This window comes from Hoplias malabaricus, chromosome 18, assembly GCF_029633855.1.
Source record: "Hoplias malabaricus isolate fHopMal1 chromosome 18, fHopMal1.hap1, whole genome shotgun sequence".
Lineage (NCBI taxonomy): Eukaryota > Metazoa > Chordata > Actinopteri > Characiformes > Erythrinidae > Hoplias > Hoplias malabaricus.
This window is the reverse complement of record NC_089817.1, coordinates 19,503,028-19,529,163: the sequence shown is the minus strand read 5'-3', so window position 1 is coordinate 19,529,163 and position 26,136 is coordinate 19,503,028. Positions and strand designations below refer to the sequence as shown.

The 26,136-nt window shown below is 38.5% G+C and overlaps 1 protein-coding gene across 2 annotated transcripts in view; it reads left to right on the top strand.

The window, feature by feature from the left end:
• Positions 1–26,136, top strand: part of smyd4 (SET and MYND domain containing 4) — a 92,023-nt gene that overhangs the window by 44,003 nt on the left and 21,884 nt on the right. For both annotated transcript variants that reach the window (XM_066650987.1, XM_066650986.1), the window contains 4 exons: positions 8,763–8,907; positions 11,488–11,577; positions 11,695–12,679; positions 13,048–13,269. In XM_066650987.1, the coding sequence (XP_066507084.1) occupies positions 8,763–8,907; positions 11,488–11,577; positions 11,695–12,679; positions 13,048–13,269 (1,442 nt within the window). The remainder of the gene's footprint in view (positions 1–8,762; positions 8,908–11,487; positions 11,578–11,694; positions 12,680–13,047; positions 13,270–26,136) is intronic.

Below are 26,136 nucleotides of genomic sequence, written 5' to 3'. Positions count from 1 at the left end.
TCTTCTTACAATCCAGAGCACCAAGGATCACATTTTAAAGCACTACAAAATCTATATTCAAGTGTGGCTCCTGTATCAGGAACTGTCATATGCTACGCTCCTGCTCTGCAAAGACTGCTCGCTTTCACCCTGCTCTTCAATGGTCTGGACACCCATACCTCCATACAGCAGGTATGACTCAGGTGTTGGCATTTTAAATCCCTCAGCATCACTGCTGGACAGAGAATAGTCCACAACCAAACACTGCCAGCAGAGAGTGTCTTCTGTCCACTGATAACAGACTCGAGTACAAGCCACTCCACATCATATCTGCTGTTTGGGGCTCCTGAACATTAGGGTGAGAAACCAGAGTGCAACTCCAGAGTGACTTCTGTGCTCTATACTGTGTCTGTCATCCGCTACTAATCCATCTCACGCTACACTTCCAAAGAGATGCCAGAACAGCATGGAACACCTTACAAACACTACACAAACTTCCCCAAAAGCCCCTACTATCTCAGGACAGCTCATATGAATAAAACATCTTACAAACACTAAACAAACTTCCCCAAAAGCCCCTACTATCTCAGGACAGCTCATATGAATAAAACACCTTACAAACACTACACAAACTTCCCCAAAAGCCCCTACTATCTCAGGACAGCTCATATGAATAAAACATCTTACAAACACTAAACAAACTTCCCCAAAAGCCCCTACTATCTCAGGACAGCTCATATGAATAAAACACCTTACAAATACTACACAAACTTCCCCAAAAGCCCCTACTATCTCAGGACAGCTCATATGCATAGAACACGTTACAAACACTACACAAACTTCCCCAAAAGCCCCTACTATCTCAGGACAGCTCATATGAATAAAACATCTTACAAACACTAAACAAACTTCCCCAAAAGCCCCTACTATCTCAGGACAGCTCATATGAATAAAACACCTTACAAACACTACACAAACTTCCCCAAAAGCCCCTACTATCTCAGGACAGCTCATATGAATAAAACATCTTACAAACACTAAACAAACTTCCCCAAAAGCCCCTACTATCTCAGGACAGCTCATATGAATAAAACACCTTACAAATACTACACAAACTTCCCCAAAAGCCCCTACTATCTCAGGACAGCTCATATGCTAGCACATTGTTCTTCTACCAGCGAATACCAGCTTGGACCCCGGGAATTGTCGCTTGCGGCTATATTTCTTTTTCTTTTTCTGCCATAAAACGAATCGCACAGCCCAAACAGTAAGGCCTAGAGACTTGAGACTTGGTCAATAGGTAGTAGTCAGTCTCGCTACTCAGGCGCAAAATATCAGCCCAATTGGCCTCAAGGGGGCGCTACAGCGAAGGAAAACACTTTCATTGAAAGATCTTCCACCCCGTGTGGCGTAGAGCCGAAATCTTTTTTTTTTCCTTGATTCCATGGGTCCTGCCAAATCAAAAAGGTACATACAACCACTAAGCTTCGCCTACTTAGATTTTTTGCTATTTTGCATAATTTGCAAAACCTACTTTTGTGTACTCCTCCGTGGATTTTTGTCCAATTTTTTTGAGCTTGGTATCAAAATGTTCGCCGGAGCCTGTAGCTTAATAATTATCAAAAAAACTTTGAAATTTCGATTCAAGATGGCCGCCATATGCAAATGAACCCTTTCGGCTTATTTTATGTTTTACTTAAAAATCTATAACAAATTCATGCTTTACTCAAATGTGTTTACGTTTCATATTCAACTTTCAGACATGATTCTGAGGTAGCTTGTCAAAGGAGAAGCCAATATTCATATAGGGGTCGCTGTAAATGCTTCAAGTTTATATCTCAGCATCCGTAAGGTGGATCGGACCGCCGCTTGGCATGCTGCTTCTATGGGCAAGGCTGTAGAGGGAAAATTAAGGACAACTCGATTCGAGCAAAATTGTGATTGTCATCGACCAATCAGCTGTTTGACAACCTTAACAAGGTCCACTAGGGGGCGCTATATCAAGAAAATATTATATATCTCTGTGAAAATTAAGCATATTGACACGCAGTTTGCTTCTTTTTATACTCTGCAGAGGGCCTAACAACTTTGTAATTGCAAGTGTTGTCAAAAAATGCTTTGCTTTTTCTCAGTTTCCAAATGTTCAAAATTGAACCTTTTCAAACTAGTCCGTGGAATTTTTGCGATATTCCCAAACAGTTGACCTTGTTGGAGTCTGTAGGTAAATAATTATCAAAAAAAGTTCAACATTTGGACAAACTTTTGTTGTAATAAAACAATTAATTGAATTGTGTGGAGCTTTAAACATTCTTTTAGCTATAACTCAAACAAATTAAGTCCAACTTCAACTTAATTATGACATCTGCTCTGATCAAGTATGTGAAGTTTTCAAATTTTTGGGAAAAGCGTTTTTGAGTTATAGGTGTATATTAGTGTACACATATAGCATATATTTGACTTGAGGAATACATGCTAGATCTCTCTTATTGGAAGTGGCCTGTAAGCTGCATAGTAATAAAAGTGCAACAATTTTTTGAGAAGTATTCAAGTTCAGATCCTTAGGATTCAGCTGATACCACATATGTCCATGTAAGGTAAATATCCACATAGAAGTACACACTCAATATTTCTGTATGTGCTTTCATGGCTGATCTAAAAATATGGGAAATTAATTATTTCTCACCAGCAGATGGCAGTCTAAGACTATACATGGTGCTGTTGGACTACAGTTAATCTGAGGCATTATGCAAAATGCAATGTGGAGCAAAGACCATAAGGCTCAGAAACACCTCACTTGGCAGCAAGGTACAGCAGGTGTGAAATAACTCAGTCAAGGAAAATGACATTCTTTGGCCAAATGGTGGCGCTATAGTAAAGGGAAACGCATTGAGGTCTATATCTCCTACACTGTAAGGCCTAGAGACAAAATCTTTTTTTTCCCTGATTCCTTGGCTTAAGACAAACTAATTTGCTATTTGGATCATTTAGCACCGCCCACTTAGATTTTGAGCTAATTTGCAAAACATACTTTTTTCCACAAGTCTGTGATATTTTGTCCAGTTCTCTTGAGCTTGGTGCCAAAACATTCACATGAGTCTCACCCTGGGCAATTATAGAACGAATGTTGACATTTCGATTCCTTCATACTTTATTCAAATGGGTTCAAATTTCGGATTCTAGTTATAGACATGATTTTAAAGGTAGCATGTCAACAATGTAGGCCTATTGCTTCCAAACAGGCCTATTCTGCGAGAACCCCAACCCCAACACACCCCAACGAAGTGCAAGGAACCCTATTGTTTTTGTTCTGATTTTTATGGTCCTAACACTTAGTGTAGGACCATATTGTAATTGTTAGGATTTTTCTTCTTCTTCTTCTTCTTCTTATTATTATTAGGGTTTTGTTTGTCACGTGGCATGGAGTAGACGTGTGTTGGGAAGTCTCCATGGAGCAAAGTTTTTATTTTGTCTTTTAATGCAAAATTATCTTCATTTACCTATTTGTCAGCCACTGCAAGCGATATACAAAAATCGTCTAAAGATCCGGGGTCGTTCCAGCTGCTGATAAGGCCTGCTCTCCAGGGCACCGCCTCGACTTCATCATCCCCCCGGTCAGCGGCGAGCGAATTGTTCAAGCTGTACTGGAGGAGCTGAAATCATTGATTCGGGTGGAGCTGCAGGAGATCCAAGCGGAAATCGTTCGTGAACTAGATGCCACAAGAACGGAGGTTTCGACTTTAAAAGTTACAGTTTCTGACATGCAACACTGTCCACCTGTTCTGATGATGTCCTCGCTTTGCAGTCGGAGGTGGTTGCTTTAAAAATGGAGGTGACTGCGTTGAATGCAAAATGTGATGACTTAAAGTCCAGGTCTCGCCGTCAGAACATCAGAATTATAGGAGTTCCAGAGGACAGGTCGTTTTCTCTCACGGGGCCTACGGTCTCTGACCTTCTCGTGCAGTCTTTTGATTTGGATAAGGCCCCGGTGGTTGACCGCGCACACCGCACTCTGGGCTCTAGGAAGGGAGAAGCACCGCTCCCAATTGTTGCGAGGCTCCATTATTATTACAGAATGTGCTGAGATTTTGAGACGTGCGAGACAGCGACAGTGGATCACTCTCTCCGCTATGAAGATCGCAGTCTTCCCGGACTACACAGCAAAGGTGGCGAAAGAACACGCAGCTTTCAATGAGGTCCGCAAACTTCTACAAGCGAAAGAAGGAGTGAGATATTCTCTTCTATTCCCTGCGCGTCTCCGTCTCACACATAACGGCATCCAGCGCATATTTGCAAATGCAGAGGAGGCTAAACAGTTAATTTCAACACTCACGTAATAACTTGGTGTGGTTAGTTGAAACGTCTGTATTACGTTTGTACATTTTTTCTTCATTAGCACATTGAAGACTTGGTTACGTACCGCCATTATCGCAGTTAACCACTGTTGTACTACCACACGAGGTTCTCTCCATGTAAATCGTTTACAGAACTCTACAGTGATTCATTTCTGTTACAATTAGTGCGTTTGTTTTTTGCAAGTATTTCCACAAATATTTCATCGACACTATTACCTTCTGTAATAGTTACAATTTGTTTTTGTAATAATCATTTTATTTACCAACACTGTTTCTAATATGGATACTGTATTATTATTATTATTATTATTATTATTATAATTGTTGCAGGTCTTATGCCTTAATATGTATAAGCTAGGCACTCTCCTTGCATAACCGACCAGGATACTCAGTATCGCTACCTCTGGCTACATCTATATTTGCATTAATTGGAAATTTAACTCATGTAAATATTTTTGCTCCGCGGGATCCCTTGTGGGGTTCATGCTGAGTCATCGGGAACTTCTGATTTGGGAGTTATGCTCACTTTTGAGCATTTGCGCAGTCCCTCAGGTTCTGGTTGGAGGGACATGCATGGGTTTTATGCGGGTGTTTTTTTTTTTCTCTCCTTCTTTCCCTATGAATGTTGAATGAATAATTCTAAATTCGCTCCTGGTGCTAATCTTAATTTTTTGATGTAGAATGTTAAAGGGATAAATAATCCAATCAAACGCTCTAAAGTATTTGCTCACCTTAAACGTTTAAATGCTGATATGTTCCTACAGAACAAAGATCACTACAAATTAAAATGCTCTTGGGCCGACCACATTTTCCATTCAACATTTAATTATAAAACTAGAGGAATGGCCATATTGATCAGGAGAGGGGTCAAATTTACCTTAGAAGATACTATTTCAGATGTGAATGGCAGATATCTGATCACGCGTGGTACCATAACTAATGCCAAAGTAATATTGGTGAATATCTATGCTCCAAATTTTGACAACTCATTTTTGATAATTTTCCAAACTGTCACAGGGTCATAGTTCCTTGGAAGTTTAATCATCTCCTACTTTCTGATGATGCTTTTAACTATTTTATTTCTTCTTCTATTGATAAGTATATAACCCTCAACAAAAATGATTCCATCTCCTACTCTCTTTATTATGGGAATCACTCAAAGCTTATCTACGAGGGCAAATAATATAGTATACGACCCATCTTAATAAAACTCATAAGCTTAAACTACAAAGTCTGCTCACTGAAATTGCTAAAGTAGATGAACTTAATTCAACTAGTCCATCACCTCAGCTATTAAAAAAACGATTGGAGTTACAAACTGAATTTGACTTAAACACTACAGCTGAAGCTGAGAAGTTTCTTTGTACGTGTAGCAGTTATTTTGAGCAGGGGGAAAAACTATCAAGACTTTTAGCTCATCAGTTAAAAAGACAAATAACATCCCGGTCAATATCTCACATCACAGACTCTAATGGCACACTCTCCTCTGACCCCCTATTTATTAACTCCACTTTTAAAACATTCTATTCCTTACTATATCAATCTGAATCTCTGATTGATGATATAGAGATATCCTCCTTTTTTGATCATTTGGAGCTTCCCTCCATAAATTCCCTTATTGCAAAATGGTTTTGTTAAAGGTGGGTATCTTTTCTTTAATGTTCGAACCTTTTTAAATGTAATTCAACAAAACCATTCCCTTTCCGTTCCTGAAGTCATTATCTCATTGGATGCTGAAAAGGCGTTCGACCGAATGGAGTGGAAGTATCTGTTTGCAGTTTTGTGTCAATTTGGATTTGGTGAAAATTTTATCTCCTGGATACAATTACTTTATACCTGCCCAAGAGCGAGTATATACACCAATGGTATCAGCTCAGAATATTTTCCATTGTCTTGAGGGACTAGGGTTGAGGTTTGCCCCTTGTCCACATTATTATTCGCTTTGGTCATCGAACCCCTGTTTGTCTCCTTAAAAGCTCTTCCAGACTTCCAGGGAATTTCTCGATTTGGTATGGAAATAAAATTGTCACTGTATGCTGATGATTTGCTCCTTTACGTTTCAGACCCAGTAAGATCCCTTCTAAACATTCTCGCATTCTTAAATAACTTTGGCACTTTTTAGGCTATAAAATTAACCTGCAGAAGAGTGAATGTTATCCTTTGAATTCATTAGTTTTACTACTGAATAAATTCCAAATTTCATTTAAACTTGCACCGGAAGGTTTCAAGTATTTAGGGGTTCATATATCTCGCACCTTACCCTCTCTATTCAATACTATTTACTCCCTCTGATGGATAAAGTTAAAATGGACTTACAGAAATGGAGATCTATTCCCTTATCCCTAATTGGCAGAATAAATGTTATTAAGATGAATGTTATGCCAAAATTCCTTTTTCTGTTTCAAACCCTCCCACTGTATTTATCCAAGAGTTTCTTTAAATCACTGGACCAGCTTGTCACCAATTTCATGAGACAATAAGTCCCCTAGGATTAATAAATCACTTTTACATTGGTTTAAATTTGAGGGAGGCCTTGCTCTGCCTAATTTTCGTTACTATTATTGGGCTGAACATATTAAAAAAATATTGTGCTGGCTTCATTCTCCTTACTTGTGGTGGGCAAAATTGGAAGTACAATCCTTATCTTCTTCCTCTTTATTAGCATTGTTAGCCTCAACCTTACCACTCAAGCTCTCGAACTATACAAATAATTATTTGGTTCTTTCTACTCTACGCATTTGGTTACAGTTTAGAAAATGTTTTCATTTTCTGTCACCATCCTTGTCATTGCCCATATTACACAATCACTTATTTGCTCTGGCATTAAATAACTCTGTTTTTCGCACCTGGCACGATAAGGGCATAGAGTGCTTTCGTGATCTTTACAAAGATCAAATTTTTTGTTCCTTTTCCCAATTGTCCTCAGACTTTAATCTACCTCCCTCCCATTTGTTTAGATATTTTCAACTTAGACATTGTATTTCCTCCCTTTGTATTGTTTTTCCTAATTATATTCGTCTATCCGATGGACCCCCTTGGGACGATATTCTGCATCTGGATCCCTTCGATCTCTGATATCCAAGGTTTATTGTAAACTTATGGAATTAGACACACAAATCTTTGATAAATCCAGACTAAATTGGGAACGTGAATTGGCTACAACCTTCACTGACCAGTGGTGGGATAGGGTAATCAATAGAGTACTACGATGTGTACCTTGTGCTAGGCTACAGCTGATACAATTTAAGATATTGCACAGAGTACATCAATCAAAATCTCAGCTTTCTAGATTCTACTCGAACACTGTCAGTGATGTTTGTGGTAAATGTGGATTTTCACCTTGTGACCTTAGTCACATGTATTTTTATTGTTTAGCTCTACAAAGATTTTGGGTTAATTACTTTGAAACAATATCAAAGGTTTTGGGGAGTAAGATAGAAATGTGTCCCTCCATTGCAATATTTGGTTTCCCTATAAACACTTACTTACTCACTAATATTAAATTAGATATACTGTCATTCACATCTCTAGTAGCTAGACGCTGAATATTGTTTGTATGGAAGTCTTCAAGGTCCCCTTCGATTGCCACGTGGCTCAATGACATGATGCATTTCCTTAAATTGGAAAAAATCAGACTGACTTTGAAAGGTAACTGCTGCGTTTTACGCAAAATGGAATTCCTTTTTTTTATATTTCAATTCACTTCAGACTATGCCAACTGATTAATCCCTCCTTTCCTCTTTTTCACTTATTTATCTTATTATTAGTAGTAATAATATCAATGATACGATTTCCCAGAATCTCTCTCTTCCTTCTTTTTATTGTTTATTTTGGGGGCTTTCTTTTTTCTCTATTACTTTCTCTTTTTCTGTCTTTTTGTTGTTTTTCCTTTATTTTTATTTGTTTGTTTTTTTCATTTTTATTATTATATATTTATTTATTTATTTTTTATCCTATTTATTTGTATTTGTATTTATTTCTCTTTTTATTTCTTGTTTAGGGTATTAGTATAAAAAACAGGCTTTTCCTTGTGATTGTAAGGCTTTGAATCGTACAATTGTTTAAAGACAGGCATTGTTCTTGCCATTTTTGTGTCAAATTCCTCAATTAAAAAAAAAAATTATTATTAAAAAAAATTTTAATTGAAATTTTATCTCTCATCATCCAGGCTCTGCTTAAAATAAGTACTTCATGCTTGAACACCTAATAATGATTATGATAATTAAACAAAATTTTAAATAATAAATACATAGCTTTGGATCACAAACTCCACTCCAGCTCATACCAGAGTCCAAAGTAGCAGTGTTTCATCGGACAATGTTGTGAGAAAAGGGGGGATGGGATTAAGCCTTAACCTTAAGTTAGTTATATACCTCAAATTAAAATGCTTTTTCATGTCATCTTTCATTAATACTCATTATTTCAATACAGGCAAGAGGACCTTAAAACTTTGTGCAGAATTTCTGAAAGATACCCTGTGAAAAAGTCTGTTGAATATGCAACAAAGTTTAAAGATCAAGGAAACCTCAGCTTTAAAAACAATGACTACACATCTGCTGCCCTGTATTACTCAAAGGTAAAGATAAAGTTCATTTTTGATATTTAGAATTTTACAATGTGTGATCTACTTGCACTAACCCTCAAAGAGGCACGTTGTGTATTTTGGTGCAACTAATATATTATAATTACAATTACAATATATTATAATTATAAATATAATTACAGTATTTTTCCAAATATGTGGGTGTATATATATATATATGATTTCAAGTATTTATTTGTTTATTTTTACATAATTTGTGCTTCCAGCTCATAAAACCCACAAAAACAGGATTTCAAAAAATTAGAATACTGTGGAGAAATCAGCCCAAACTACTCCTTTTCTGCAGAAAAAAATAAAGAAATTAGGATCACATCAAATCAATCAAAATATAGTACTTTCAAAACAATATGTCAATCTTCAATACTTGGTTGGGAATCCCTTTGCTTTAAACACTGCCTCGATGTGAGGTGGCATTGAGGCAGGCAGCCTGTGGCATTGCCTGGGAGTTATGGAAGCCCGGATTTCCTTGATGCTTGCTGTCAGCTCTTCTTTGTTGTTGTATCTGGTGGCCCTCATTTTCCTCTTGAGAATGCCCCATAGAATACCCCTCAAACCAGGCTTTGGTGCTTCTGGTGGCATGAGCAAGGGCCAGTTCCTGCTGGAAGATGAAATCTGCATCTACATACAGATCCTCAGCAGAAGGAATCATGAAGTCCTCTAAAACATTCTGGTAGACTGTTGTGGTGACCTTGGATTTAACAAAGCAGAGCTTACCAACACCTGCACCAGACATTGCACCCCAAATCATGACTGACTGTGGATATTTCACACTGGACCTTAAGCAGTTTGGGTTCTGTTCCTCACCCGTCTTCCTCCAAACCTTTGGACATTGATTCCCGAATGAAAGGCACACTTTACTTTCATCGGAAAAGAGGACCTTGGACCACTGGCCAACGGTCAAGCCCTCATCCTCCTTGGCCCAGTTGAGACGCTTCCTACGTTGGCTCAGGTTCAGAAGTGGCTTGATCCAAGGAACAGCACTCTGTGAACAGCCAGCCTCCTTAGCTATGAAATTTTGTGGCTTACCCATCCTATGGAGTCAATGTTATCAATGATGGTCTTCTGGCCAGTTGTTATGTTTGCAGTCTTTCCCATATTGAACCAAACTGAAGCAATTTAATAACACCTGGGGAAACCTGTGCAGGTGCTTTGAGTTTAGTAGATGATTAGTGTGTCACACAGTTGAAAACATTCATGCCCTGCAAAATTTGGGCTGATTTCTCCACAGTATTCTAATTTTTTGAAATCCTGATTTAGTGGGTTTTATGAGCAGGAAGACCAATTTATATGAAAATAAATATTAAATACTTGAAGTCGTTAAATTTGTGGGCCCTGGATCTATAATCTATGAAAGTTTAACTTTTTGAATGGAATTATGTAAATTAATCAACTTTTACATGATATTAAAATTTTTTTTAATGGATCTGTGTGTAAGGCAAAAAAACTCTTACTTCAGCATTTCTTGCATGTTAGTATTAGGCTGCGCTCACACAGCAGACAAAAGTGGCCCAAATTTGATTCCCTGATTATATCTGATTATTTTATTTATTTATTTTTTGGTTCTCCGGTTGACACTGTCGACACAATGTGATCTATATCTGACATCAGTCTAAACAGATCACGCTTCTAAACTGACCTGAATGAGCAAACAGCCAATGTTTCATAAGACCTGACCTGAAAGAAATGCCATTCTGTTTTATGGAAAAATTAATTGGATTAGTGTTTTAGTATGCAGCTGTGTATCACAAAATGACTCTTTCTGTTTTCTAAACTCTGTTAAATTATTATTAGTTAAATATTTTAAAGGATATTAAAGCACTGACATGAGTATAACATTTCATTAATACATATTTAAGCAGCTTTATACCAAAAGAAATAATATAAAACTGATACAGAACAACTAAGCCATAATCACTTGTGTTTGTTTTATAAAAACACTTAATACAAATTTCCACCAGTTTTATTTTCTCATAAATGAGTGACAAGAACCTGGATTAAGAACTTTAACACATTTTTCATTTCCCAATATTTTTTTAGAAAATTTAAATTCTTTGACCAGTCTGTTTCCATGTCCTAAACAACTCAAATTAAAATAAAAATACTTTAGACCAGAGTCCGTGGATTATTTTCAAAAGCCAGAGTGACTTAAAAGTCACATGAAAAGTTGCATTGCCACAGATCAGACATGGATTGTATTTCAATGCCACATATGAGAGTGGCGCCAATCAGATTTAATGCAATTTGTGCTGTTGACGCAGCCACACAAACGAAATGTCTACGTCACTTATGAAGGGTTTGGGCCACTTTTACCTGCTGTGTGAATGTAGCTTTAGTATTACCAATTTATACTGCTAATAATGGCAGATGACCATTAAAATAATAAAGAATAAACGGATTAAATTTTGACACATATATTGCATATTTTTAAAAAAAAAACTTTAGTGTGAAAATTATTAGAGAATGCCTGAAACTTTATAGATAAATAGTGGCAAGGATTAGGATTATATGCACAAAGATTAGCTATATGCTCAATATATGCTTTTTATTTTTCAGGGTGTGTGTCATGCTAGAAAAAATACAGAACAGCTGTCTTTATGCTATGCCAACCGTTCAGCTGCCCTTTTCCACCTTGGTTTATACAATGTAAGAGTCTTTTCTGTATATAAATTAGTTTTGTAACTTCTATGTTACAGTGCTTTTTCTACCAAAGTAAGGTATGCATATCTAAGTTTGACATATTTGGCTGTGTATGTTTTTAAGAAATGTCTGGAGGATATTCAACGGGCTTTTGATGAAGGCTATCCAAGCCACCTGCAGAGGAAGCTGCTGGACAGACGAAAAAAGTGTGTGGATCAACTCAAAGAACAGAAACAATCAAAAGTGCCATCTTCGGAACATCAGGCACAACAGACTGCAGATGAAAAAGATGCCATTTCCTGTCTGCCAGCTGGAATATCTGTTCAGTTTAGTCCTGAAAAGGGTCGTCATCTGTTAGCCACTGACAAAAAGTCAGCCGGAGAGGTGTTATTTAAGGATAAGGCTTTCTGCTTTGTCCTTATACCAGGCGATGGACACCATACAAAGACCAGCAAAGGTGATATTTTTGGAACAGAGCACAGGTACTGCCATCACTGCTTGTGTCAGACTTTGAGCATTGTGCCATGTGTTGGCTGTAGCTATGCTCAATATTGTGGACAGTGGTGCGCAGCCGAGGCATGGAGGCAATATCACAGTTGGGAGTGTCCTATTGGATCTGAGCTGCTGGCTCTTGGAGTGCTGGCACATCTGGCTTTGAGAATGGCCCTTAAAGCTGAGTTAAAAGTGGTCCAAAGGGCAAGAGGGTGTCATTTCAGGAAAGTTAATGTTTTGCCAGGAGCAGCTCTTGCCAACAGTGATGTAAAGAATGAGCAATCTGGCTCCTTGGAAGAAAATCTATACTCACTGTCAGAACTGAATATAGAGCAGTCAAGCAGTTCTTCTGACTATTTGAATTGTTACTATGGCACACCTTACTTGGGCATCTATAGCTTGTTACCACATGTACTTAACCACTCTCCCAGCTTACGCTTCTTGCTTGCTTTCACAATGGCTATGCTCTGTGAAAGGCTGAAAGAGGTGGAGTCTTTGCCAGAAATATGGCAATGCTGTGAACAGGAATCAGGGAGTATGCTGGGAAGTACAGCCCTGAGACACATGATGCAACTTCGATGTAATGCTCAGGCTGTGACTGCCATCAGAGTCAAAGGTCAGACCCAACTTTTTATTTTTATTTTTTTTAAATAATATTCTGCATCAGTTCACTTTATTTATTCATCCCCTTAATGTGTGTTGCGCTGGTATGAGTGGGTAAGACAGAGTGTTGCTTTAGTTGTTAAATCTTTTTGTGTCTCTACTGGACCAAGAGTAGTCCATCAACCAAAAATATCCAGCCAACAGCATTGTAGAACAGGGTAAAATGGGACTAAAAATTATAAATCCCAGTCTTTATTGAAAAGCTGCATGGAGATAAGAGTATGAACAGTGATCAGGAGCGCTAAGGACATTGGTTGAAGTTCTACCCTATTTGTTCTAACCAAAGGCTAAATTTGCAGCTCACCTTTTTTTCTCTTGTAGAGAACACGAGGCTAGCAGTGCAGTCCACATGGGAAGTGCGCATTGCCACTGCAGTGTTCCCCCTTTTGAGTCTGCTTAACCACTCCTGCTGCCCTAACACCAGCATCTCCTTCAGTCTGGGGCTTAATTCAGATGTTCCAGCTTTCTCTGCTTCAGGTGTTACAGTAACCATTAGAACAAGCAAAGATGTCAGCGCTGGAGATGAGCTGTTGCATTGCTATGGTATAAAACCAAATATAACACACGTTTGAGAAATATTGTAGCACTTTTATTAATACTTTTTGCTGAACAGTTTAGGAAATTATGTAATTTTTACAGTCTGTATTGTGACTATGATTTAAATTTATCATGATGTCACAGCTCATGAGCATTTTATTGCTTCTGATGAAATATAAATATACTGCAATGTGATTGACTGAGAGACATTCCAGGAGTAACAATATTGCACAATGATTGCACTCTGACCAAAGCTTGTTAGGTATTACTATGCAAAATATAGTTAACCTAGCGGTGACGCCATCGCTTACAAGAACGCAGTTGAGTGTCTAGGCATCCTCATTCAATATGGAACCGGTTCAGTTCTGTTCGCGCACACAGTTTAGAATTTTGAAGGTGCTATGGCACAGGGGACCCATTATCCACGTTCTGATTTATAAAAAAATTAATGAAAATAGCAAGGAAATAAAACAGTAAAATGCTATGCTTGTGTGGTTTCTGTGGCTGTGTTCTGCGCGAGTGGAACTGACAATCCATGGAGGCATATCTGTTATACTTCTCCACTGCTCTCATTCACAGCTCCGCATTACGGAGTACTAAATTCAACAGACAGAACTTGGCATTGAGTACCTGTGTACACTCTGGTGCTGTCCTGATTTACACAGAGAGTATGTCTCAAAATAACTCAGCCTTGGTTCCCATCAAAAAAGTTTTTTTCCTTTGCACTTTTATTTCTTCTGCTCATTCCATTTTTTATATGGTTTTGACATGAGGGGCAGAGCAACAAGTTTGTGAGGAGCCCTGTAAAGCATGTTGTGAATGCAGGTTGGAGGCTTGTACTCCTGTACTTGTGCTCAATGATGTTTGCCCGTAAGGTGACAAAATATATCGGCCGATGCCGATTCTATAAAAAATGCCAAAAATCGGCCTGATTAATCATGGGCATGTCGATTCTCTTCACCCTTTTGCCCTCTGGGAGGCGCTACAGGAGCCTTCGGACTAAGACCACCAGATACCGGAACAGCTTCTTTCCCACAGCTGTCACACTCCTGAGTTCTGCCTCCCGATACCCAAACAATAATGACAAACTGTATCCTAACACACCCTAATAACACATGGACTTATAACTTATTGTATATATTGCCCACTATTGTACATACTGTATAAATAACCTACATTGTTCATAAGTACACACTTATATATTATTTATTATACTCTGTTTATACACCTTGTGGTGGAAAATTATGACAGAAATAAGAAAGCTGAGTCTCTGAGTCGGTTTCAAGTAAAAGAACAATTGATTAGCGGAGAGAGAATGCTGCGTGCAACACTGTTACCTCTCTGTCTGACCGTTTCTCAACTAGCGTCTCTTATACCTGGAACTCCTTTTGAAGTTACCATCAATATGCTCTTTTACATTTCAATCACCTTTCAATGTATCCTGCTCCCAGTATGACTCCAAGTCTTTTACCATTTGTTTTTACTCTCTTTTGTATCCAAATGGGTCTGTCCCGTGTAAAAGTGGTTAATTCTCCAGAATCTCTCACTAGGCTCTAAACCACTTTGCCAGATACTAGTCTGATTACCTGTTAGTCTGGTACAGTTTTTTACCCCCCTCCAATTCAATGCACTCGTTTTGCATTTCCAAATCTGTGACAGTGGGTTTTTTGTTTTGTTTTTTATATCAAAGCATCTGAAACAAATTGGGAAAACCCTGGTGTCGGTTATTCTAAGCTGAACATCAGCTGGTTGTCCTCGCTTCCCTCTAAGAAAAGCAGCAGCATTCCTATGAACACCATTGAGGCAAGTTTTGTTTACTGTGTCATATGTGTCTGCATATTTCAAAAACAAATGGGTCAGCTGCAGTGTGTGGTATCCTTTGGGGTTGACCATTATTATCACTCTTAAGTTGTTATTTCTTCAGGTGAGGTTGGAGCCTTTTTGCAGTGAGTATGGTGTACCCACGTCCCACGTCCTTCCACTTTCACGGCCATGTGGGTCACTAGGAGCACCTGGTGTGGTCCAGTCCACTTGAGTTGGTTCCACCTTTGTCTGCGGACATCTCGTATCAGTACCCAGTCACCTGGCTTGTGGTCATGGAAAGGCTGGTTGGCTGGTTGCAGCAGCACTGCTTTCACCTGCTTAGATACAGGCAGCCTCGAGACGCAGTACGCTGTGAGAGAGTGGGTCAAACAACTGATTATTAAGTGGAGGTTGACCTAACCTCATGTTGGCAGGCCTGCTAAACACTATCTCAAAGACACTAAGACCAGGTTTTTTCTGTGGTCTGGTTCTGCTTTGCCAGAGGACCAGAGGGAGGCACTTAACCCATTTACTGAACATGCATACACAGACCAGGAGAAACCACTTCCCTTCTGCTGGTGGCAGCTCCACAAAATCAATCTGCCAATGTTGGAATGGCTCTGTCGCTGGGGGGTGACTTACAGGGTGTTGCAACAGGGGTTGTGTGTGCCTGTGTGCGTTTTGTGCACACGTGAGGCATGCTGAACAAACATTTTGTAGAGAGTCCTGGTGCATACCAATGTCTAGCTATCATATCCATTATTCCCCCCTTTTGCTCATGTGACATCTCTCATGAGCAATAGCAATTAATGCTTTCATGTATGTTTTTGGGAGACATGGTTTGTTCGTTGCAGTGTGTACCCATACATTATTTTGCTTAATGCACCCTGATTTGGACTACTGAGCTCGCTCTGTTCCAGTGGCAGTGGATAGAATAGCCTGCAGAGTGGGTTTCTCTTGATCTGTTACAGGAAGTTTTGTGGCTGCGACTGGAGCTGTGAAAGCTGTGTGTTTAGCTACATGAGTTTATAATTATCCCATGCCATGTCAGGTTTCATGGGGTTTCACACACATGCATATCTAATAAAGGTGATAAAAAATGTATTAATAGCACAAACTCTTCAAAATGTGATATATTGATTTCTCAGTTATCACATGTTCTAAAACATGTTAAATAAGATCTTAAATTAAGCAAATTGGTTGGCTCAAATCAATAATGACTCAATTCATATCAATAACCAGTAACCATTAATCAAACTGGAGATAAAATGAATCTCATTGTAAATAATAATTTTTAAATCTCAAGTATTAAAATGAAACTCAATTAAACCATCACCAAACTCAACAAATCCAATAATAATTAATGAATCAATTTCAACAAGTTTAAATTTGAAACAAAGTATCATAAACTTAAATGAAACAAATTTAAGGTTTGAGTGAATCAAATCAAATCAAATCAAATTTATTTATATAGCGCTTTTCACAACTGATGTTGTCACAAAGCAGCTTCACAGAATTCCAGTAAGACTAAGATTTGACATGAAATGTAAAAAACAAATGTAAAACCCTCAAGTGAGCAAGCCAGGGGCGACAGTGGCAAGGAAAAACTCCCCCAGCTGAGGAAGAAACCTCACAAGGGAACCAAGGCTCACAAGGGGTGACCCATCCTCCTCTGGTCAATCTACTGGTGATGATAGTTAGTAGTCCATGAGAACTTCAGTGTAGGGACAGCTTCAAGGCACTTGGTGGTTGCTGGAGCGTGGGCAGCTGGTCTGAAGCGTGGAGGAGGATCTCGACAGTCATCCATCAGTGTCCAGACAGACAGGTGGGCAGTCGTTTATTCGGAAAGATGTAAAGGGATGGAATTAGTTTTGAACTGTTTTGTGTTTGTAAAGTAGAAAATATGAAAATTTCCAGAGTGTGGCTAATGACTCCGGCAGATCTGACTATGACAGCTTTAACTAAAAGGAGAGAACCAGGAGGACACACAGACACGGGAGCATCCTGAAACACTGGTATCCCTCCGCTCCACCGTCAACAAACCTGAGTGATCGCGAGAAGCGGCGGGACGACAGCACCAGCGTCTCAGTTTACTATAATTCCCTGTGTCCATGGACCCCCCGGATCTGCCGCCTTTATCTATGGGGGAGCATTAGCTACCAAATGATAAACTAAACAAATGAGTTTTTAGCCTACATTTGAAGATTGCGACTGTGTCTGAGTCCCGAACATTTTCTGGAAGATCATTCCAGAGTTGGGGGGCTTTATAAGAAAAGGCTCTTCCCCCAGCTGAGGCCTTCTGAATTCTGGGAACAATTAAATATCCAGTATTCTGTGATCTGAATGAACGTGGAGGCTCATAATAGGAAATTGTATCTTGAAGATATTCAGGAGCAAGCCCATGTAGAGCTTTATATGTTAATAACAAAATTTTGTAGTCAATGCGGAATTTAACAGGCAGCCAATGAAGTGATGATAAAACTGGGCTGATATGTTCAAATTTTCTAGTTTTAGTGAGGACCCTAGCTGCAGCATTTTGAACTAGTTGAAGTTTTCTTAAATTGCTGCTGGTGCTTCCTGACAGTAGTGCGTTACAGTAGTCAAGCCTTGAAGTAATAAAGGCATGTACTAATGTTTCTGCGTCCTGGAGGGATAAGGCATTTCTAATCTTAGCAATATTGCGAAGATGTAAAAAAGCTGTCCTAGTGATACTACCTATGTGTTGATCAAATGATAAATCCGGGTCAATTATGACACCAAGATTTTTTGCTGCTGAACCAGGTTTAACTGGAAAGTCAGCGAGATTTAAAATTAAATCTGATAATTTATTTCTTGCCACTTTTGGACCCAAAAGCAGGACCTCTGTTTTGTTGCTGTTTAGAAGGAAGAAGTTACGCAACATCCAGCCTTTCACGACTTTTATACAGTCCTCTATTTTCTTTAATCTGTGTTTGTCATCGGGCTTGGCTGAAATATACAATTGTGTGTCGTCTGCGTAACAGTGAAAGTTAATGTCATGGTTTCTTATAACTGTGCCTAGCGGTAACATGTATAATGTAAATAATAATGGTCCTAAAATAGAGCCTTGTGGAATTCCAAATCTTACTTTTGAATAATTTGAATTTAGATTGTTTACTTTTACGAATTGATAACGTTCCGTTAAGTAAGATTTGAACCATAATAGGGCTGTCCCTGTGATTCCAACCATGTTTTCTAACCTTTCTATGAGACTATTGTGGTCTATTGTATCGAAGGCTGCACTTAGGTCAAGAAGCACCAACAGGGATACGTGGCCTTGATCAGAGGCAAGAAGAAGATCATTTGTTGTCTTGACTAGAGCTGTCTCTGTACTATGATGTTGCCTGAATCCAGATTGGAATTTTTCATATATATGATTCTTATATAGATATGAACTAAGTTGTTGGGCCACAGCTCTTTCTAAGATCTTGGACAGAAATGGCAAATTTGAAATAGGCCTGTAATTACAGGCCTATTTCAAATTTGCCATGTGTACTAGTGTACAAGTGTACTAGCATCAAGGTTTGGTTTCTTGATCATAGGTTTAATAACTGCTAGTTTAAAAGCTTTGGGTACATGGCCCAGACTAAGGGATGAGTTTACTATAGTTAAAAGAGGATCAATAATAGCTGGTAGTACTTCTTTGAGCAACTTTGTGGGAATTGCATCAAGTGTGCAAGTTGTACAGTTTGCGGAGGTAATAATCTTCTCTAGTTCTAATTGTGGGAGTGGGTAAAAGGTTTCAAGTCTTTCTTTTACAGTTATATTATGTTTTATATCATTCACATCGGGTGGCAGCCAGGATGGATTTGATCCTGTGGCTTGGGTTTGTTGTCTAATATTCTCAATTTTATTATTAAAAAAGTCCATAAAATCTTTACTGGTGAGAGTTGCTGGAATTAGTTGTTCAGAACCTGCTTGATTTTTTTGTAATTCTAGAAAACACACTAAACAGTGCTCTCGGATTGTTTTTATTATTGGAGATCAGCGAGGCCAGATATGCTGAGCGAGCTTTAGTGAGGGCATTTCTATACTCTATAAGGCTGTCCTTCCAAGCAGAATGGAACACTTCAAGCTTGGTTGATCGCCATTTCCGCCCTAGTTTTCGTAATGTTTGTTTTAAAGTACGGGTCTTATCATTATACCATGGTGCGAGCTTTTTCAGTCTTATACTTTTATGTTTAAGTGGTGCTACCTTTTCTAAAGTAGATCGACAGGTATTTTCTAGGTAATCAGTTAGTACATCTAGGTCCATTGGGTCTGATGGAGTTGGAACTGGGGTCGATAGTTCTGGTAGGTTTTCTATAAATTGTAGGGCGGTAGATGGTTTTATTATACGCCTTGTAGAATAGCGATGGTTCTTACATATATTATGGCTAAAACGTAGCTCATATGAAATTAAGTAATGATCGGAGATTGCTAAGGATTGCGGTAAGATATTAATTTTGTCAATGTTAAGACCTAGTGTCAGAACTAAGACTAAAGTGTGGCTGCAGTAGTGTGTAGGCCCTGTTACATTTTGAGTAATACCAATAGAGTCTAAGATTGAGGTAAATGCCTTTTTTAGTGGGTCACTTTCCTTCTCAAAATGGATATTGAAACCTCCTACAATTATAACGTTATGATTGCAAACTGCTAGGTTTGCAGCAAAATCGCTGAATTCTTTCAGAAATTCTAAGTAAGGCCCTGGTGGTCTGTAAATGTTGCATAATAAAAATGCGTCCTTTTTTGTGACCGGATTTATAATAATAGTGGAGAGTACCTCAAAAGAAGAGAAGGTGTCACATTGTTTAAGGGTTTCTAAGGGTTTCTAATTTCTAGGGTATTTTGGTAAATTACACATACTCCACCTCCTTTGCCTGATATTCTTGGGCTATGTGCATAATTATTGCCTAGGGGGGTGGCTTCATTTTGTGTTAAATATTCATTTGGTCTAACCCATGTTTCCGTGAGACAGAAAACATTGAATTTATGATCACTTATAATATCATTTACGATGAGTGCTTTTGAGTTTAGTGATCTTATGTTGAGTAACCCAAATTTTAGTTCTGAGGTGCTGCTAGGTGTTGTGTATGATTTAATATTGATTAGGTTGCTGAAACAGGCTGATTTTGTTTTTCTACTTTTACATTTAGTTCGGGGGAAAGACACAGTCTCAATACGGTTGAACCTGGGTGACGCCTCAAGACAGTTCGCAGACGGTTGGTTTAGCCTGTCTGTCTGCGGCCTGGTCCCGGCTCTGGATTGTCAGCAGCTATCTACACTACTCTGCTGACTAACTAAAAGACTATGTGCTATGCTGCAAGAAAGTAAGGCAGCACCCTCCCGCGTGGGGTGGATACCATCCCTACCTATAAGACCAGGCTTGCCCTCAAAACGTAACCAATTGTCTATAAAGCCCACTTGATTTTCGGAACACCACTTGGACATCCAGCATTTTAACGCCCAAAGTCTGCTGTAAGCTTCGTCGCCACGCCGCATTGGTATGGAGCCGCTGTGAGGGCTCTAACGCCGGAGTCGTGGGGGTGCTAACTCTCCCTAAGGCACCCGGAGTTGCTAACACTGAATCTCGCTGTTTATCCCTTAATAATAAGCTCCGGATGCACACTTCTAACTGGTCCACTTTGTCCACCAGAGAGCTAACTAGCTGACACTTAGTACAAACAGAACCACTATCTTTATCGCTAGAGGTGGAAAAGGGGGTTAGACTAAACATGCCACACTCTGAGCAGGCAAAACAGCCAGTAGTAGCCATGGAATTGCAGGTGCTTACCGCTTTTAGTTGATTTTAGTAACTTACACCAAGAACGTTACTCCAGGGTCCGGTGGCAGTTTTAGTGCCTCTGTAATAATGAATATTCCTGCGGAGACAATCTAAAAGATAGATCTATGGATGGTTAGTAGGTTATAAAAACAGATATAAATATAGAAATAACAGTGGAAACGAGTAAACAGGAAAACCAGAGCGATCAAAACAGCTTCCAAACGGGTACAGAAACAGCCAAACGGGTTGCCAGATGTCGCAGGAGAGCGTGTCACCTCAATTGATCAACTCAGTGATTCAATCTGAATCAAACCAATGATTCAACCGAATCATTTTGTCAAATGAATCCTGCTTTTTGTCAAGCAGTAGCCTCTATGTGGCAAAATAGGTTTTTTTTTTTTGTTTGTTTTTTTTTTATAGAGACATGTTTGCATACAGTCTACATAAATATAGCTATACATCATACTATATATATATATATATATATATATATATACACCAGAGTTCTGGGGGATTCCATTCAGTCTTAGGTAATCCCTTGAAATCACATATTTCAGATCAGCCCATCTACACATAGAATAGAAGCATTTCTTATATTTTTCCATAATAAATACTTCACATAGCCTATCAATAAAATCCCCTTTATTTATTATTTTTTTTATCATTGGTTTCTATAACATTATCTGATCTGCAGATTTATAGCAATTATCTAGTCAGGCAGTTAACTTAAGTTTTGAGTTCATGGAAATCCTAATAATTATTGTGTATTGGTAAAAAAAAATTTATCACTAAGAAATTTCAGCTTGTCCTAATTACTGAGTGGCCCGCCCGCCCCCCTATCTACCAGAAAATCCAAAGTTTTATTTCGGGCATACTCAATTAGCATGTTGTGAGTTGTTGCACTAATGAAAAATAAGGAGAAGAAGAGAGTACTTCCCTTTTTGCTTTGTCAGTGGGTCCCGTCTCACCGTGCCCTGGCTCGCCGCCCGCCACTTCTCGCAGCATGCTGTTTCTGGCTTTTCTTCCTCCTGAGCATATTGCTCCGGGCAGTTTCTGACAAAATGTCCCTGTTTGCAACAATTGTAGCACCGATTCACCCATATATCTCTCTGAAACACGTTTGGCTGGAAAGCTGGCCCATTGCCTGCAAATCATCTTCTTCTGCTTTGCCCTCGACCCCACCCTTGTCTTCTTCCTCGGCCTCTTTCACATGAAATGTTGGTGGGGGGGGGGGGGTCACAACTTGCTTGTACCATCGTCAACTTGCCGTTTTCCGTCGTCGACTTGCTTTTACCATCATCAACTTGCTTGAACCAAAGTGTCTGCCCGCTTTTTTTTTCTCTTTCTTTTTTGCCTTATTTCGTTCTCTGTCGGGCGACATGACTTGCAAAAATCCTCAAATTCTTCCCTGAACTTCCGTCCTCCTAGCTGTAGGGGGTCGGACAGATCAGAGGTAGCTTCTATTATGTCCTTTTCAGTCCAGTATCAATGTACTAACGGGTTCTTCTGGGCCAGCCACCTCACTACTTCGATTTCCCGCTGCAGATTGACATAGGGGCCGGGTGCTACATGCGGGTCCACTGAGGCCTGGTGCTCTGGTGGTTGGAGGTGGTTGCACTGCCACTTGCTCGGGTACTGCTGCAGCTTGGTTGTTCTCTGGTGCGGTTCTTTTTGGCGAGGCAGCATCGAGGTCAGAATCGGCTGGAAAAGGGACACACTCACTGATGGTTATTTCACCCTGTAAACTTACTTAAATATTTCACACTGAGGTTCCCAGTAGCCGGGAATCCGAAATATTTTATCCACAATGGGACATATGTTACACTATCAGTGCCACAATCCTGGCTCATCTGACTAAAAAGAGCCGCAGTGTGAAAATATTTGGGTTAAAATATATTTTTTTCTTAATTGGGATCCCATCTTGTTCTCTTACTTGATTTAGTGACCAAAGTGACTCCAAGTCTTTTACCATTTGTTTTTACTCTCTTTTTTTTATTTCTAACACCTTTCCAGACGTGCTCTGTGCACCACCTCTATTCAGCCTCCTCTCTGGTCTGGAGACAAAAGGAGTTGATTGAACGGAAAGTGTCGATATGCTGTTATTTGAAACACACACACATAAGTCTGCTGATTCGCACAGAGAATTAGGAATAAAACAATTTCAGTTACACAAGCATGCATGGTCATTGCTGATTAAAAATATCTATACTGATTATGAATCATTTCAATAAACAAATTCCATCACATTTCCCCCCTTTGATTCTTAATCAATCATTTTTACAGATTATCTTCATCAAACAAATGTTCCAGCCCCAGGTCTTTATCTACTTCATCAGGTTTAGAGTCCTTTGTGATCTGCAGGAGCTGGTATCTCGCTTGTACACGATGAGACAAAGTTTTGACAATACAATTACACAGCAATGGTCCACAGCAAAGCATAAACACCAGCAGTATGAGAATAGGCAAAATCATGAAGAATATGCTACGTAAACTAGCGAACATAGAGCCCCAAACTCCAGGCCATGAACTAACCCAACGCTCTTTATCCCTGAGTTGAGGAGTTGATTGAACGGAAGGTGTCGATATGCTGTTATTTGAAACACACACACATAAATCTGCTGTTTCACACAGAGAATTAGGAATAAAACAATTTGTTACACAAGCATGCATGGTCATTGCTGATTAAAAATATCTATATTGATTATGAATCATTTCAATAAATAAATTCCATCACAACTTTCACATTCATATTTATAACCTGTTCATGGTCTGCACATTCATAACCTGCACATACTTACATTTATTCACACCATACCCAAACAATTTACTGTACATTTGTAATATACATATTTATATTCTAATATTTTTACTACTAGGCACTTCTGGATGGATGCAAACTGCATTTTGTTGCTTTGACTTGCGACATGTGCAATGACATCACCCAGTCTTGTTTTTGCATCTGAATAGTGTGAGGTACTAATACCAGTGGACAAGGTTTCAAGTCATTGACGTGCCATATTTTTTTGGTTGGGTCCAGTTGTGAACATAACTAGTTTTCAGTATAAAAAAAATTAGACGAGATTGTGGTTGAAAATATGACATAAATATGACTTTAAATTTAGATGTTTTGACAAGCATGTTGACTATATGTTGTAGTTGTAAAATTTGTGGTAAAAGATTGGATCCAATGTTTAAGTATCAGCATGATCATCTCATGAGTAACCCATTAGCATATATTTATTTATTATTAGGGTTGTCAATCAATTAAAAACGAATTCATCACAATTTGCATTGATTAATCATTATTAATCACATTGTCCCTTCTTAAGCTTACAGCTTTTAACTTTAAATTATTAAATGTAAAATAAAGAATTAATGTAAGATCAACATAGTGGGACTATTATGTTAATACTGTCTATTGAGAAAAAAATATTTCACAATTTATAACAAATGTATCAATAAATAAAAAAAAAATTATATTTATTTTAAATGTATTTAAAAAATTAATTACCATGATAAAGTTAAAATGCCAGTATGTTTTGGAGGGTGATGCATGTAATATAATATGCATGATTAACTGGCTAATATCAATGTAATTTTGATTCATTTTGTATTAGAATCTCTTAATTTGCTGAGCAGATGTTGTAGGGAGAGCTTTAGCATTGGACTCAGAAATTATAATGGAGAAAATTAACTCAACATCACAGCTCATGGCTTAAACATACAGGAATTAAGCAAGGTAGGAGACTAAACAGGAACTGTGTGTGCATGTGCATATCTAACTTGTTGTTATAACTACAAAGTGGAAAGCAACTCCATATTACTGCCTGTGGATTAGAATGAATACATAAAATCTCCTGTAGGTTTAATACTTGTCCCAGTATTTGTGTCCATATTATGTACATTTTAGTGTCTGTAATTTTGTATGTAGCCCTTATAATATTTTAGTGCTCAAGGGAAAAAAGATTAAAAATATAATATTATGTTGTTTAAATAAGAAAAACAAGACTGGGTTAAAAGTTGAGTTCAAGTGTTCGTTCGTTTAAATTGGAAAGTAATGAGAAAATACTGGGTGAACAAGAATAATAGTTATAATAATAGTTTTTTGAGAGGTATTTTTGATGAATAAGGACTAAAAGACTTAAAATCCTCACAGTTCAATGGACATTCAGTTGCAGCACCACGAGGGAGAAGCCCAAATTCTGTGTAAACAATTTTGATTTAGTTTGGAAGTGTTTTCCCTGTGAATAGCCTGTTAGCTTGTTTGCTAACTCTGTTAGCCCCAGAGACTGATTTGTAAGAATGGACGTTTAGAACCAATTGATGGTCTACAAATGATTCATAACAAGCACTTGTTTGCTTCAACCTGGGGGAGAATTGTTTTAAAAGAAAATTAACTGGTCATCTTAGTTATCCAATTTCCTGTGGGAGGGCTACATGTGGGGGCTCGTCCAGGATAAACATTCACATATTTTCCTAATTTTCCTAAAAAAAATTCTTTTGAGCTTTTCTTACTGTTGGGGTAGAAAACAGATTCATTTTTGTACTGTTACATTGCTGATTTAAGATGGAGTCTGAAAAACTTAGGTAGTGTCAGGAAACAAATGTTGATGATAAATATGCAGTGGTGCTTAGTGGGGAGTTCCCAGAAACATATGATGAGGTAATTTACCAGGTACTGGATGCATATAAGATATAAATTTAGTACACATAGTACACAGGTAGAAGCAAGTTTATTCTGATAAAGACTACAACTGAGATTTCTTTGGCTAGTGTCCTAGAAAAGACTGGTTTTAAAAATGAGTGGAGTCCTTGGGTAGTCAGTGGCATAGAAAATGTGCTGGAACACGCACCAGCTACAAAGAAGTAGACTTTCATGCAAAATTAATAATTGCATTCTTAGAACGTAAGGGCAAGACTTTAGCGTATGTAAAAGTTCTCATCTGTCATGTTTCACCCCCGACTGCCCCTCCTGATCTAAACACATAACTTGTCAAACCATATCCTCACTGCCATGTTGGTCCAAATGAGATGTAGAGCTACAGGAAGCTACTAGTGTTCTCTGGTGTGAAACCCACTCCTGTTGGAGAGGAAGAATATGAGGCTTGGGCAGAAAAAACAACTCATGTTTTGGAAGAATGGCAGAGTCTCAAAGGGCCAGCAGCAGATATTTTCAGATTCTTTAGAGTCTGCAGTCCCTATGCCACCGTGATTATTTGAAAGTTTTTAATGGGGTTCCGTAATACTTTTGGGAAGAAAATGGGAAATTACCTACCTGCTTACATTAT